The sequence below is a fragment of the Bufo gargarizans genome, chromosome 4 (genome assembly GCF_014858855.1).
Source record: "Bufo gargarizans isolate SCDJY-AF-19 chromosome 4, ASM1485885v1, whole genome shotgun sequence".
NCBI lineage: Eukaryota > Metazoa > Chordata > Amphibia > Anura > Bufonidae > Bufo > Bufo gargarizans.
This window is the reverse complement of record NC_058083.1, coordinates 238,590,898-238,606,027: the sequence shown is the minus strand read 5'-3', so window position 1 is coordinate 238,606,027 and position 15,130 is coordinate 238,590,898. Positions and strand designations below refer to the sequence as shown.

Genomic DNA, 15,130 nt, shown 5'->3' with positions numbered 1-15,130 from the left:
TCCCACTCCGCAGCCGGCGGGGACTGAAAAAAAATAAAGGTAAAAATCAACTTCTGTCAGCTGCAGGGGATCGAGGGAGGGTGACTTTCTCCCTGCAGCTCACACTCAGACAGCACCCTGCTGCTGTCTGAGAGTGAGCTGTTGAAAAGGATATCCCTGTGTTCGTCCAGGCCCCGCGCCGAACGGAGGACGGGGAGTCTGAAAGCTGGACAGTCTGGACTAAATCCGGACTTCTAGCCACCCTAGGTGCAGGCTGCTGTGGAGGTCACAGTTAAGGGGACGGTCCGCTAATGAGGTCAGTGTTAAGGGGCAGATTGCTGTAGAGGCCACTGATAAGGGGGCGTGGTGCTGTGGAAATCACTATTAAGAAGATGGGGTACTGTGGAGGTCACTAATAAAGGGGGGGGCAACTGTGGATGTCACTGTTAAGGAGGCGGGATGCTGTGGAAGTCAATATTAAAGGGGCAGGCGCTGTGGAGGTTTCTGTGCAGGGAATGGTGGAGCTCACAGGTAAGGGGACAGTCCGCTATGGAGGACAGTGTTAAGTGGCAGGGTACTGTAGAGGTCATTGTTAAGGGGGCAGGGTGTTGTGGAGGTCACATTTTAAAGGAAAGGAGCTCTGTGGAGGTCACTGTTAAGGGGGCGGGTTATTATGGAAATCAGTGTTAAGGAGACAGGGTACTGTGGAGGTCACAAAAAAAGGGGCAGCTGCTGTGGAGGTTACTGTTAAAGGGGAGGGCGCTGTGGATGTTACTGTTAAGGGGGCAGTCCGCTGTGGATGCCACTGTTAAGGGGGCTGTGGGGTACTTTGAGGTCACTGTTAAGGCAGCGGGGTACAGTGGAGGTCTCTGTTAAGGGAGCGGGGTACAGTGGCGGTCACTTAAAGGGGCAGTCGCTGTGGAGGTCTCTGTTAAGGGGGCCATAAATGGTGGAGGTCAGTTAATGGGACTGTAAAATATGGTCAGTGTTAAGAGGGGGTACTGTAGAGGTCACAATTAAGGGGGCAGGACCCTGTGGAGGTCACTGTTAAGGAGGAGGTGCTGTGGAACTCACTGTTAAAGGGGCAGGCTGCTGTGAAGGTCAAAGTTAAGGGTGTGTGCTCCTGTGGAGGTCACTGTTAAGGGGGCGAGGTACTGTAGATGTCAGTGTTATAATGGATATTGTCGATATCTTTTAATGACACACACAAACATTAAATGAAATAGATGAAATATACCCGTGCAAAGCTGGGTCCTTCTGCTAGTAAGTTACCAGTCCCACCTTTCATGTAACATTACATTAGGGAACTTTTAGTGTATAAACACATGAAATTTAAGAATAAGACTAGGGATGAGCGAACCCAAACTGCAAAGTTCGGGTTCGTACTGAACTTTGCAAGTTCGGGTACCCGGACCCAGATTATTTCACTAATGTCTGGGTTTGGGTGATTTTATTATTTTCTGTTATAACATGGTTATATCGTAAAATAGCATTGTTAAGACAGAATGCAAAACTATATGACCATTTAGGGGTTAAAAAAACACAACTCACCTAATACACTTGATCATGCTGCAGCAGCTTCTTCTATGCTCACTGAACAGCACCTGCCAAAGGACTTGGGATGTGCGCAATGACATCACCGCACTCTCCCACATGGTGACGTCATTGCGCACATCGCAGGTCCTGTTCAGTGAAGATAAAAAAAAGCTGCTACACGCGATCAAGTGGACGAGGTGAGTATTTTAATAACCCCTAAATGGCCATATTGTTTTGCATTCTGTTCTAAGAATACTATTTTCCGATATAACCATGTTATAACGGAAAATAATAAAGTTAAGTTCAGGCCCTCATTGACTTCAATGAGGTTCAGGGTCAAGTTCGGGTCCCGAACACGAACTTTGACCTGAAGTTCGGCCGAACCCGGCGAACCCGAAGCTTCCACGGGTTTGCTCATCCCTACATAAGACCACGCAGTATCACTGTTGTGCTGAGATCAAGTACTGGGGAGGCAAAAGTGCTGCAGCGGGCTCAAATTAAACTAATGAAGACCATACTATTCAGTGGGTCAGTACTGTTCAGCGCTGTGTGGCGCCATTGACAATACAGATACAGTAAACAGTGCGGTCTTCGGTAGTTTAATTAGAGCCTGCTGCGGCCTTTCGTCTGCGCGGTACATATGTTAGTACGCTTAAACACTTGGGAAACTCTGATGTTATAGGCAGGTTTTACTAAAGATTTGCTGCCTATTTCACCCTTTGGATTTAAAATAATGAAATTTGTGGTAGAAATCTGCAGCATAAATTGATATGCTGCGGATTTAAAAACAGCACTGAAGGTCAATTTTCCTTGCAGAATTTATTTTTATTTTTTGGGATATATATATCATTTAATATGCTTGATATATAAAGTGTGCATATTACCATGGACAGCTGTTGTGTAATACAAATCTGTGGACATACCGGATCTAACTCATAAAATGTCAGCAGATAATGTCTGATTCATTGTAAACTTTGCATTTCCACACAGATTGATTTTCATTTTTCGAGTGGCGATATCAGCTAGAACTTCACATGGTTTATGTTATTGGATATATAATACTTATGATAGATTCAATTATAGTTCTAAATACTCAATAGGAAGATTGTTTTTGAGTCAAATTAATTGCATTACAAATTTCATAAGCCTTTAAAACATCATTTACCAAGCAAGCCATGAACATAATAAATCATACTCAAAAACTAACTGCAAGGCACAATCTTAATTGGACATGGAAACTTTATTTTAAGCTCTTATCACACATTTCTAAAGAAAATGATATCCTGAAAGAATATCAGCAGTTGTACACATCCGCTATAATCCCAGAGAGGCTTACGCTTGTAATCCCGTCCTCTGTATTGATTTCTAAGAAAACCACATACTGCCGTATTTTAACACCAAAATGCACCACCGTGAACAGTTCGATGGATGATGTGTACATTTATAGAAACAAACAAATTTCATCCTACTTCTTAGTAGTAAAGTGTAAAACAAAATTACCTGATGTTCCTCTGCTACTGGACTCAAATTCCAAAAGTTACTTGCATGGCGAATAGTAAAGTGTATAACCCTTAGTGCTCAGGACCATGGATGTATTGAGAGTCTGTACTCGGGCTGCCATAGCAGAAGCATAGGCCCTCTACGTATGTCTCCTCTGTATATTTCATACAGAGGTATTCTCCATGGGATTCTGTTTGTATGGATGTAATATCCCTGTACATTGGGCCTCTGACAGAACCTGTGGGGCAAATATCACTGCTGTGGAGAGTCAATGGCTTTTCTTACCTAGCAATACCTAAACTAGAATTCTCCTCTTCACCCTTTCCTGATAGAATCAGTGTTCACAAGCACTGCAAATTCCAATGCTAATTCAGATTTTTTTTTTTTTTTAAACAATACACAGATTAAACAATAAACAGTATCAGTTTGACAATTCAGCCTTGCCAACCTTCCTTTATGCTTTGTTTTTTTTTTTTATGTGTATTTTAGCCAAAATCCAGATTATTATTTTTTTTATAATAATTGTCCAAATTGATTCTACACTAATCAAAGTTGTTCCAATTGGCCACTCTGAGGTTTCCTAGGACTCCAATTTTTTTAAAATATCTTTTGGATCTCTTTTTTACCATTTTTTTCTCTACTCCCCCACCTTTTAAGCTCTTAAACGCAGTGATAGCAATGTCAGAGTGGCACTGACACATATAGCCATCGGTAAAAGCATGGCTCACAGTGATAATAAACAGTGTGTTTAAAACATACTGCGCGATCAGATGTGTTATGTTTATTAATAGTGTTGAGTCCAGCTGTCATGTTTGATCCATCCACCATGTTCAGCATCTGGTTTTAACCCTAATAATTTTAAAAGTGAAATGCCATTAGGTTCATAGTAGGGAGGGATTCCGGACCTTATGGAGGGATCCACATGAGATTATGGCCATCCCCGTTGTGAATCCCTCAATTTTATTGATTTTAGGAAGGTTTTCCTGAATAAATGCTGTGCATCATCTCTGGTACCATCACACAGGAGGACAGGGGCTGCTGCATACACGCTCCTGCTGGGGAAAGCTGGAGCACACCCAGATGACCACAACATTTGACACTTGTACTGATTGCTGGCCAGTTCTATTTTCCGACTGATCTGGTGATGCTGCCTCATGTGCTTCAATAGAGCCCCGGTAGAGCTGTGTTAGAATGCACACAGCTTATTTTACTTCTGCCTATCTTGCACATGGAAGTAGTTTTGTGTGCTGACCTTGTGGAGAAAAAATGCCATATGGGAGTTGCTCATACGGAACTGGAGGCAGCTGTGCCTGGCCTAGGTCTGGCATGTTTTTAACCTGTGCCCACAGTATCTGTGGCATCACCAGTTCCCTAACTGACCACATTACAAGCAGATCTGGCATGGTCAGTTTTCTTAGGAGGTTACGTGCGTACGTTACCTCTGCTATTTATTGCTGTTGTAGCCACCACCCTCCTCCTTTGATGTTACCATCTCTTCAACAACCTCATCTGCTCCCAGATACTGTCCAACACACAAACATCATCATAGTCCTTACCCTCCCCGCCACTTTTATCAGACTGTGATATGTCATTGTAGGCTCCTTGGCCACCCTCTCGATTCCCTGCTCTGTATTTATCCCAGATGCCTCTGTTGCTACCACTGTCTCTACCACCACCAACATGGCTATACGTTCCACTATTACTACAACTACTACTGCTGCTGGCCGGATGGCTGGTACTGCTATAGCTGCTACTACCCATATTTGGCTCTCGGATGACAAGGCCTAGGTCTTTCGCTTTGCACACTTTCATTTTCCAGACATTTTTAGTATGAGGCCTATAAGTGAAAAGTCACGGATGTGGCACACAGATTATTAAATGGTACTAGCAAAATTTCAAGTGTTTTTTTTTCCTGTAATTTAAAGACAGAGAGGCACAATTAAGTGGCCCTTCATTTCTAATTTTTTTTTTACAATTTACCTTTTTGTTTTAAAATTGTTTTTATTGTTTTCCAACATGAAATAAAGCAACAACATAAAGGTCATCACTATCTCAAATCCCTGAAAGTATACACATACCCTGAGCATACATCCTAAACGAATAATCGTATAGTTGCACATACCAAATAGTCACAAGCACATTGTTTTCCAAATGACATCCTCTAAGAAGGATTTTTTTTCTTAGAGGATGTCATTTTTCTTACAATTTACCTTTTTGATTATGCAAATTTTGCTGTAAAATATCTTTAAACTATGCCTTCAATAATAATGAATACAATTTTTGTAGTAAAATCTATCTTTGAACTACATGGACTGATGCAGCAATGCATTCATTAACACAGTCATAACACTACAATGTTTGCGATAAAATGTCTGAACTGTGCATTCAATATCATGGGTAGAAAAATGCGATTTCAACACAGATACAACAATGCAATGTTTGCGATAAACAGTCTGAACTATGTGTTCAATATCACCGGTATAACAATGGAAATATTGCAGTATTGCTTTTGATCTAGCTATACATTATCTTGCAGTACTATGCAATTCTCTTAATCACACACCACGAGCGTAAAAAATTTGGTTATTGCAGTATTTTCTTTGCTGTAACTACCCGTTATATTGCAGTAATATGCAACACATTTAATAACATGGATATAATGAAGTGAAATGGTTTTTGGAAGAAAATTGCTATATATATTGAAGTTCTGCTGGCAATAAAGCCTATGCACTTTTATTAAGCTGTCTGTCTGTTCACATACATGAATAAAATAGTTTTCTAGGAGGTTTTGTAATGCAGAACTAGCTGCCAGCACACAACTAGCCGACAGCCCCTCACTCCCTCAAAGCTTTCCCTGATCAAATTCCCTAAAATCTACCCAATTATATATTTTTATTCTTTCCCTACACTCTGCTAGTACTGTCCTTATCACAGTAGATTAGTGGCCTGTGTCTGTAATTGCTTTTTGTCAGACACTGCTACACGACACCCTTCCAGGTCAGAAGCTGAACACAGAATGCCATTCTATGATGTTCTCAGCAGAAGATCTTCTTCATTTATGCCAGCCTCTGAGCCAATCAGAGCAAGCCCTTCACCCCACTTCCTCCCAGTGTCATGTGATATCCCTTACACACACCGTGGTTTTCCCTGCCAATATCCACAGTGGGTGTCGTTTTTATGTAATTCTTGTGAAATGAATCAAAGAATTCTGGATTAATTTTGCAGATACATTTTTTGTACAATTCATAACAAATCAGATTTGTTTGGAATCAATGAGCTCATCTCTACTCCTATGTATCTTATGTTATGAAACTAACCATTTCAATTGGATAAATAGTCACATTGAAAGGGTATATTTCAGATTTCACCAACTATAAAAGCTTACAGTAATTACAGAATTTGTCACAGCACAGTAACTAAGTTAATCTTTATTGCGGTGAACCAGAGCATGATCACCAGTTAAAGCATTGTTGCTACAGACCCATGTGTTGCATGGGTCCCTTCACACATCATAATGCTACATCTTATTCCTTTGGTCAAGTGAATAACACATTCTACTTATTTTCCTGATCATTAAGGTTCTATTATTTCAACCACTAACTTAAGCATTATTGGTATACATTGACAACAGTTGATATAATGCTGTACACATTAGCTACATCACTAGTATATTGTACATAGTATATTGTAGGATATTACCAGTCAGATACAAAGCAAATGTCTACCCGCCTTAAAATATATTGATCTAATGCACATACAAAATAATTCCATAGAAGAAACCAACAATCCAAAAACCAAAAATTATTCAACTAAAAATATAGGACCATTTTTTTTTTTATCAACCATTTACTCATAGCAACCAATTGCAGTGCCATGTTTTTAAGTAATGAAAGAAGAAAATTGCTATATATATTGAAGTTCTGCTGGCAATAAAGCCTATGCACTTTTATTAAGCTGTCTGTCTGTTCACATACATGAATAAAATAGTTTTCTAGGAGGTTTTGTAATGCAGAACTAGCTGCCAGCACACAACTAGCCGACAGCCCCTCACTCCCTCAAAGCTTTCCCTGATCAAATTCCCTAAAATCTACCCAATTATATATTTTTATTCTTTCCCTACACTCTGCACATACTGATCTAATGCACATACAAAATAATTCCATAGAAGAAACCAACAATCCAAAAACCAAAAATTATTCAACTAAAAATATAGGACCATTTTTTTTTTTATCAACCATTTACTCATAGCAACCAATTGCAGTGCCATGTTTTTAAGTAATGAAAGCTGCACTGTGATTTGTTGCTATGGGCAGTAAGGACATATTTTTTTCTTTTACACAGTTTTGATAAACGAGGCACAAATTTGCATTCTACCTCAATAAATACACAAAATGAATACAACTGTTAGACAAACATTAAGATCAAAGTGTTGACTATTCTTTTTCTCTATCAATCGTACATTCCCAAATTGCAGTTTCAATAACATGTTTCTACCAGTACCCACCATTTTAAAAATACAGAATTGCATGCACCTGATACATTAATATAATGTGCTAAAGGAATGCTTCTGAGAGAACCTCAGTGCCTTAGCCCAATGGATAAAAACAATAAGCAAGAACCTCACTTTACTCAAAATTATAAAAGGTGTTATAAGGTATAGTATTGGAAAGTAACATAATATTGTTTCTATTGTGTTTGTAGATTGTAAGCTCTTGCGGGTAGGGTCCTCTACCCCTCTGCTAATAGTTTGTTTATATTTTTATTTTTGTGTAACCCTGTCTGGGTGTACAGCACCATGGAATTAATGGCGCATTAAAAAAAAATATATATAATAATAATAATAATAGTTGTGTTCTCTTACAAAATAAATACGTATCCTATATCCTTCCATAAAAATAAAAAAAATCTATCAATTAAATGAGCAACATAGTATGAATGGCACTGAATAAATGTATGAGTGAAATACCGAATAACAATAATAATAACCATAATAGTAATTTCACAATTAATTATTAATATCATGAAAATATAACTAGCACTTGAAATATCAGGGCAACAGTCACTTTAAGCACTTAGGTGCTTTTCCCACACTCCCCACAGATTGTAACTCATTGGCTGGGTAAGTGTTGTAAAGTACACATAAATATAATATATGAAGTTATCGCTCCATGATATCAAATCATTATATCAGCTACATTTTACCACATTGTGGATGATAAATGGGAGCATTTCTTGGAAATGGAGTGTGAGTTTCACTGACAGAATAAATGGCTTGTAATAATTTATTTTGTATGGCCAGGCAAAATTATTGTGTGTGATAAAACAGTGCAGTAAATGTGGACATTTAAGAGAATTCTGTTTTTACAACCTCTAGCTTGTACTTGCTATACCTGCAGCTAATTTAACATACTTATCACGAGAAATGATATACACACACATCACCCTAATAAAGCTATTTATTTAGTCAATATAGCAGGAACACTCCATAAACGTTGCACAAAAAAGGGGGTACATATGCATTTCAGCACTTTATTAGGTTTTAGACACTTTTATGCACCTTGGGTGACACACAGGACAAGTGTTATATCTCAGCAAAAAAAGGGGCATGGCTTAAATGTGGTGCATTTTTGGGGAATAAACTAAACCAAATAAGTGGTATTAAGTTAGACTAGAGAGTCTATAGGTATGCCTATAAGCCACTGCTATTAATTTAGCCCAGTTTAATCCCTTCTAAGTTTTAATTTAAGTTACTTTTAGATAATATTAATAAATGCGGCTCATTGGGTTATGCTTAGTGCAGGGCCAGATGGGAGTTGTGTATGAGAAAGAGATTCAAAGAGCATCAAATAAATAGCCTTGCACTTGGCATAATGGTATGGGGGGAATTTACTAAGCAACAGTAAATGCACCAGAATTATTGCTCAATTTGTGCATAAAATTGGTGCACATGCCTTGCACCACATTATGTGTTTCTGACACTTTTTGCGCCTCACTAGTCAGTGTCTACAAAAGAGGACATGGATTAATGAAAATAGTGTGTGCCCTAAATGTGACAACCTGCACCAAAGTTAATATTGGTGTTAAGTCAGCCAATGAAGCGATGGCCTATGGAATAGAAAACTACCTAACATGTCTATCAAGATAAACCAAATCGTTCACAAAGCCACTGAGATAGATTTGGCATATCTCCTGCCTGACTTGTCTACTGTTAAGCTAAGGCAGTATGAATCAGTCTGTATCAGCGTTGTCATCTATAGTGTTCCTGCAGGATAAAATATTGAAAACGAGTTTAGGAGGTTAGTAAAGGTTATAAAACTATGCTTCTAATGTTTAATTTCCATCATTTTGTAGTTAATGCCTAGAAATCTAGATATTTTGCTGAGTAAATTTAAACACTGCTCCTTGCCATGATCTTGAACAATACCAAGCATCATAGACCGCATTGCTATGCTTCTGCTCAGAATTCATCTGGGTGCTATCTGGAATCAAAAATGTGCTGACAGACGTAGATCTAACAGCATTCCTTAGATCCAATATTTCAATGCCGCACTGCACTCTGGGAGTTTGCATCAGATTGCTATATAGTGCCTAATGTATTAATTACAGCAACCGGTATGTAAATCAACAGATCATTCTCTAAGCTGTCAAGAAGCTGCTGGGAGATCAGCAACCTAAACTATTATTTCCTTGAATGAAACAAAAGTACATATGAAAGTAAACCTTGTAGAAAAATGGCATTTATAAGAATGTTACAAAATATGCAAACTATCAGAATAAAACAGTATTCTAAATAGATGCTTTTCGCAATGTTCAGAAATTCTTATCTATTAATCTAATACAATACTAATCAACAGCAGGATTGCTACCAATATACGGATGTCCAACAAGTAAACAAATACCAAAAAACAAACATGGCCGACACAGACGATGGGCCTCAATTATTAAAACTAAACTGATACCAATAGTCACCAATCAATATGTATGTTCCGTTCCTGAAACTGTTCTGGGAAAAGTGTTACATTGTTTGGTTGCAATGAACAACAAGACCAGGTTTTGTCAGACAGTTAAGGCCCAAATGGTTCTTCTATAGTATATGTTTAGCAAGTTAAACAATCAAGAACATATCCAACAATATTTGCACATGTCAAAATCATTATTTGAAAAATGAAGGCAAAATAGCTGCCTTACCTTATTTCGTACTTGTGTTTGGCCCACCAAGATAAGGATATTAGATGAGATGATGGACAGACAGAAGTTTATCAGAATGATTGACCTCTCAGATTTGATGTATCTGTTTAAATAAAAGCAAAATTGATCAACAACTTAGTAACAGTATTTATTCAAGACATTAATCTCGGACCAGAAATATCTGAACTGGCAAACATCTAGACCAGTGTTCCTCAACTCTAGTCCTCAGGACCCACCTGCCGGTCATGTTTTCAGGATTTCCACACTACAGGTATTCATACTGTGGGACATTCTCAAATCATGACAAACAGATGGGCCATGAGAACTGAAGGTTGAGGAACACTGATCTAGACAACTTGCTAATGGATAATCTGAAAGTGTACAGAACCACCTAACAAAACAAGTTTAGGGCATGCATGGACTGTATAAGGTCCCAGTGCCAAAGCAATATAAGAACCCCTTGTTCTCCAATAGTTCAGCATAACTTATCATTAACTTAAAGGCTATGTACATCTTTGGGGGCAACTTTTTAAAATTATTATTGCATTGAACTCATTTGAGCTAAAAATATTTTTTTAAATATGGCATCACTTTTTCTGTACAGAGCTGACATGCTCTAGTAGCACCCTTTGGATTTTCTGTCTTTCCAGTCAGACCAGGAGCAGACGGACTCCTTATCTCTGCTCTCTGATTTTATAATCACTCATTATAGCTCAGTTCTTATCTTACTAATAAGAATGTGTCTTAAATAACATTTTAGTAGTTTAAATATAAGGTTTATTAGATGATCAGTGAAAGTACCAGTTACAAAGCCAGAAAAACTGTTAACCTTGGTGACTGAATGGCAATTGAAAATATAATTTGTAGCAAAAAATATAGTAAAATGCAATCATGAACAAATATTTCCTCCAAAAGGTTTACATAGCCTTTAAGGAGGACTTGTCAACTCTCCTGACATGTCTTTTTTATTACATTTTTAACAAAATAATTCTTGATCTCGTGTTAGAGTTCAACATTGTACCATCCCTCTGTTATTCCACCTCAAAATGTATGAATAAATTGACAACAGAGTGTTTCTAGCTGTGGCTGTGTCCTTGTATGCCATGACACTAGCCACTCAGTGCTGACAGTGGAAAACTATACAAGGGCTCATTCACACAGCTGTTGCCATATTGCGACCCACATACAGCGGGGCACCGGCCGCGTGCATTCCGCATCATGATGCATTCCGCATCACTTGAATGGGTCCGCAAATCTGGAGATGCGGTGCAGAACGGAAGCACTGAACGGAACCCTACAGAAGCACTATGGAATGCTTCCGTGGGTTTCGTTCTGTGGCTCCACACCGCAAAAAGATAGAGCATGTTCTATCAATTGCGGAAAGGACAGACCGCGGACTCCATTCAAGTGAATGGGGTCACGATCCGCAAGCGGTAGCGCCGTGCAATTTGCGGTCCACAGCACGGGCACGGAGGGGCAACGGTCGTGTAAACAAGCCCTAAGAACACACACATTGGACAACAGGAATGGTAACACCCAGATGTCAATTTATTCATAAACATTCAGGAGGAATAGCAGGAATGGTATAACACAGAGTTATAAGAAAGTATGTTCTAGAAATGTTATTTTATAAAGAAGACAAATATTTTTTTAAACAGACGTGTCTAATGTGGTGACCAGTCCTTTTTAAGTCAAAACAGCACACCTTGGTTGTACTATGGAAGGTTTAGTACTTCCCAGTATGTTACTGTACAATGCCTAGTGTAAAGTCTATACAACACTTCCAAGAATTCAATCTACTAGATTAAAGGGAACTTGTCGCCATGAAAATGCTACGTAAGCTACAGGCAGCATGTTATAGAGCAGGAGTAGCTGAGCAGATTGAAATATAGTTTATGGGAAAAGATTCAGTAAAACTTGTATTTCATTCATCTAAATTCCTGCTCATTCTGGGCTTCGAAGTCTAGGAGGTGGACCTATCGGTGATTGACAACCTTCCCTCTATGACTATGTATACAGGAATAGCTGTCAATCACTGATAGGACCGCCTCCGTGAGTTCAAAGCCCAGAATAATCAGGAATATAAATGAATAAAAGACAAGTTATACTGAACCTTTTCCCATAAAACTATATGCTCAGCTCCTCCTGCTCTATAACATGCTGCCTGCAGTTCAAACACCATGTTCAGTCTGACAGGTTCCATTTAAAGGGGTTGTCCGGGTTCAGAGCTGAACCCGGACATCCTTCCATTTTCACCCCGGCAGCCCCCCTGACAGGAGCATCAGAGCAGTTCATGCTCCGATGCTCTCCTTTGCCCTGCGCTAAATCGCGCATTTTTGGAGATCCGGAGACGTACCGGGGCTCTCCATGGGGCTGCCAGGAACCCCAGTGATGTCACCGGCACTGATGGGTGGGATTTAGCACTGCCCTAGCCAGTAAAACGGCTAGGGCAGAGCTGAAGCCCGCCTATCAGAGCCGGTGACGTCACCGAACACCGAAGTTTCCGCCCGGCAGTGTGTTATTGAAAACAAAAGAGCCTGTGCCCTGCGCGATTTAGCGCAAGGCAAGCAAGAGCATCGGAGCATGAGCTGCTCCGATGCTAGCCTCAGGGGGGCTGCCTGGGTGAAAACAAGGGTATGTCCGGGTTCAGTTCTGAACCCGGACAACCCCTTTAAATCCCCCGCTATTCCTGCATCACCGTTCCAGTGGTCTTTGCAGGTTTTATCGGTGCGGCAAAGAAGTAGTGGCAGCACTATAGCAGAGGTGGATTTTACAGTGAAATTTAATATGTACGGTAATTCATAATTTTTTTTATTTGATCACATTTCCTGTTGTTTGACATATTTTATAACATCCCTGACAACCCCATTAATATCCTTTGTACATATTTTGTATCTGTGATCCATTTAATAACACCACGGAATGTTGGCAAACAACTTACAGCAGAGAAAATGCTGATAAGAGTTTTAAACATCCATAATTAACATTGAACATTTCCAAAACTGTGAAATAATACATGAGGCCCTAACTGTCAACTCATATGAAACCTCCATCCCGGAGATCTGGCACCGCTTGTTTACAGATAATGGTGAATAAAACATCAGTCAGCTTGGAGCAGTCATTTGATTTGAGCCCAAATAATCACACTACCTGTTTCACAGATAATTGGATGTCATTTGGTCCCTCATAAGAAAGAAAATCTGCATCCCAATGAAGAAAAATGTAAATGAAACCAACCTAAATGCCAACGTATAATTTATTTTCATTCAATTTCATGCCAGTGTCACCCAATTTTTTTTTTTTTTTTCAACCTTCAAACAATAAACCAAAGTAGCAAAACTGAATAAAATATTTTTGGGTTGCTAAAATTAAATGTTAATTTCCCACTTCATCTAAATTAAACCACATAGTCATCTTCTTTAAAGCTTATTCTATGTACTTGGCTCCTGTGCAAATGCTACATGCAAATTCTAAAATGTTGCCATAGCAACATACCCTTATTTATGTGCTTATTAATATTATACAGTCTCGTATTTTACATATTGTGTAATGGGATGTTGCCATATTAAATGCAAGTACAATGGAAAAGAAATAAAACTTTCATGGGACTCCAGTGAGAAACAAATCATTTCAGATGGAGAAGACTTGGGAGCAGGGCAGATTTATTTCAAATGAATAGTTACAACTCATGCTAGAAGTAAAAAATAAAATAAAAAAGTCTGATAAATGTAGACTTCCCTTGGCTAAATGGTAAAGGGAAGAGACTGGGGTAAACACATCATTAACGAAGACCATTGACATCTAAGAGGAACAGAGAAGACAACACTTGTGGACAGGGTTGCACCGGGTATCGAATTATCGATACCCAATCCATACTTTGGTACCGGTATGGATTCTATACCGGGATTTGCCTTTTACCGATACTAGGCTGCGCTACTGCACAGCCTAATATCATAGAACATGGCACGTGCTGCTCTCAGCGCGCTCCACGTTTTCCTCAGCAGCACAGGGGAGAAGGAGTCTCTCCCTCCCCCTGTGCCACTGCCACCAATGAGAGGAGATTGGGGTGGAGGAGGGGCTGTGGCCACTGCGCCACCAATGAAGATAACTTACCCATTAAGGGTCCATTCACATGTCCGTATGAATGGTCCGGATCCATTCAGCAATTATGCGGAATGGGTGCGGACCTATTTATTTTTAATGGAGCCGGAAAAGATGAAGACACAACACAGTGTGCTGTCCACATCCGCATTTCCGGTCCTGAACTTCCAGTCTGCAGCTGCGGACAAGAATAGGAATCCTCTATATAGTGCCAGCCTTGTGCGGTGTCAGTGTTTTGCGGTCTGCAATTTGCGGACCGCAAAACACTACGGATGTCTGAATGGACCCTAATACAGATACAGGAGGCAGGTGTCGGCAGCAGAATCACATAGCCGGCACCCGGCCTCTATGAGAAGGCGTTGCGATCTGCGGCAGTTAACCCCTCAGGTGCAGCTGATCGCAGCTACCTGTCGTAGAGGTCGGGTGCCGGATATGTGATTCTGCCGCCGGCACCCGCCTCATGTATCTGTATTAAATGTTAATTCTTTTCATTGGTGCCCCCCCCCCCCCCCAGTATTATAATCATTGGTGGCAGTGGCCACAGGGTCCCCTCCAGTGTAATCACAGGGCTCTGATCAGTTACCATGGCAGCCAGGACACTACTGAAGCCCTGGCTGCCATGGTAAGCTTCCTGCTGTTGTGTGCACAAAGCACAGGGCAGCAGAGAGAGTGTAAAGTCCTATTCACCCTAATAGAGCTCTATTAGGGTGAATAGGACAAGGGTTGTAGCCCCTAAGGGGGAAAATAGTTATTTAATAAAAAGTAAAAAAAAAAAGAAAAAAAAGTTTAAGTATAAATCACCCCCTTTCCCAATTTTACATATAAA

General features: G+C 39.8%; 1 protein-coding gene across 2 annotated transcripts in view; it reads right to left on the bottom strand.

The window, feature by feature from the left end:
* Nucleotides 1–15,130, bottom strand: part of ADGRB3 (adhesion G protein-coupled receptor B3) — a 1,058,998-nt gene that overhangs the window by 175,906 nt on the left and 867,962 nt on the right. For both annotated transcript variants that reach the window (XM_044289463.1, XM_044289464.1), the window contains exon 19: nucleotides 10,204–10,306. In XM_044289463.1, the coding sequence (XP_044145398.1) occupies nucleotides 10,204–10,306 (103 nt within the window). The remainder of the gene's footprint in view (nucleotides 1–10,203; nucleotides 10,307–15,130) is intronic.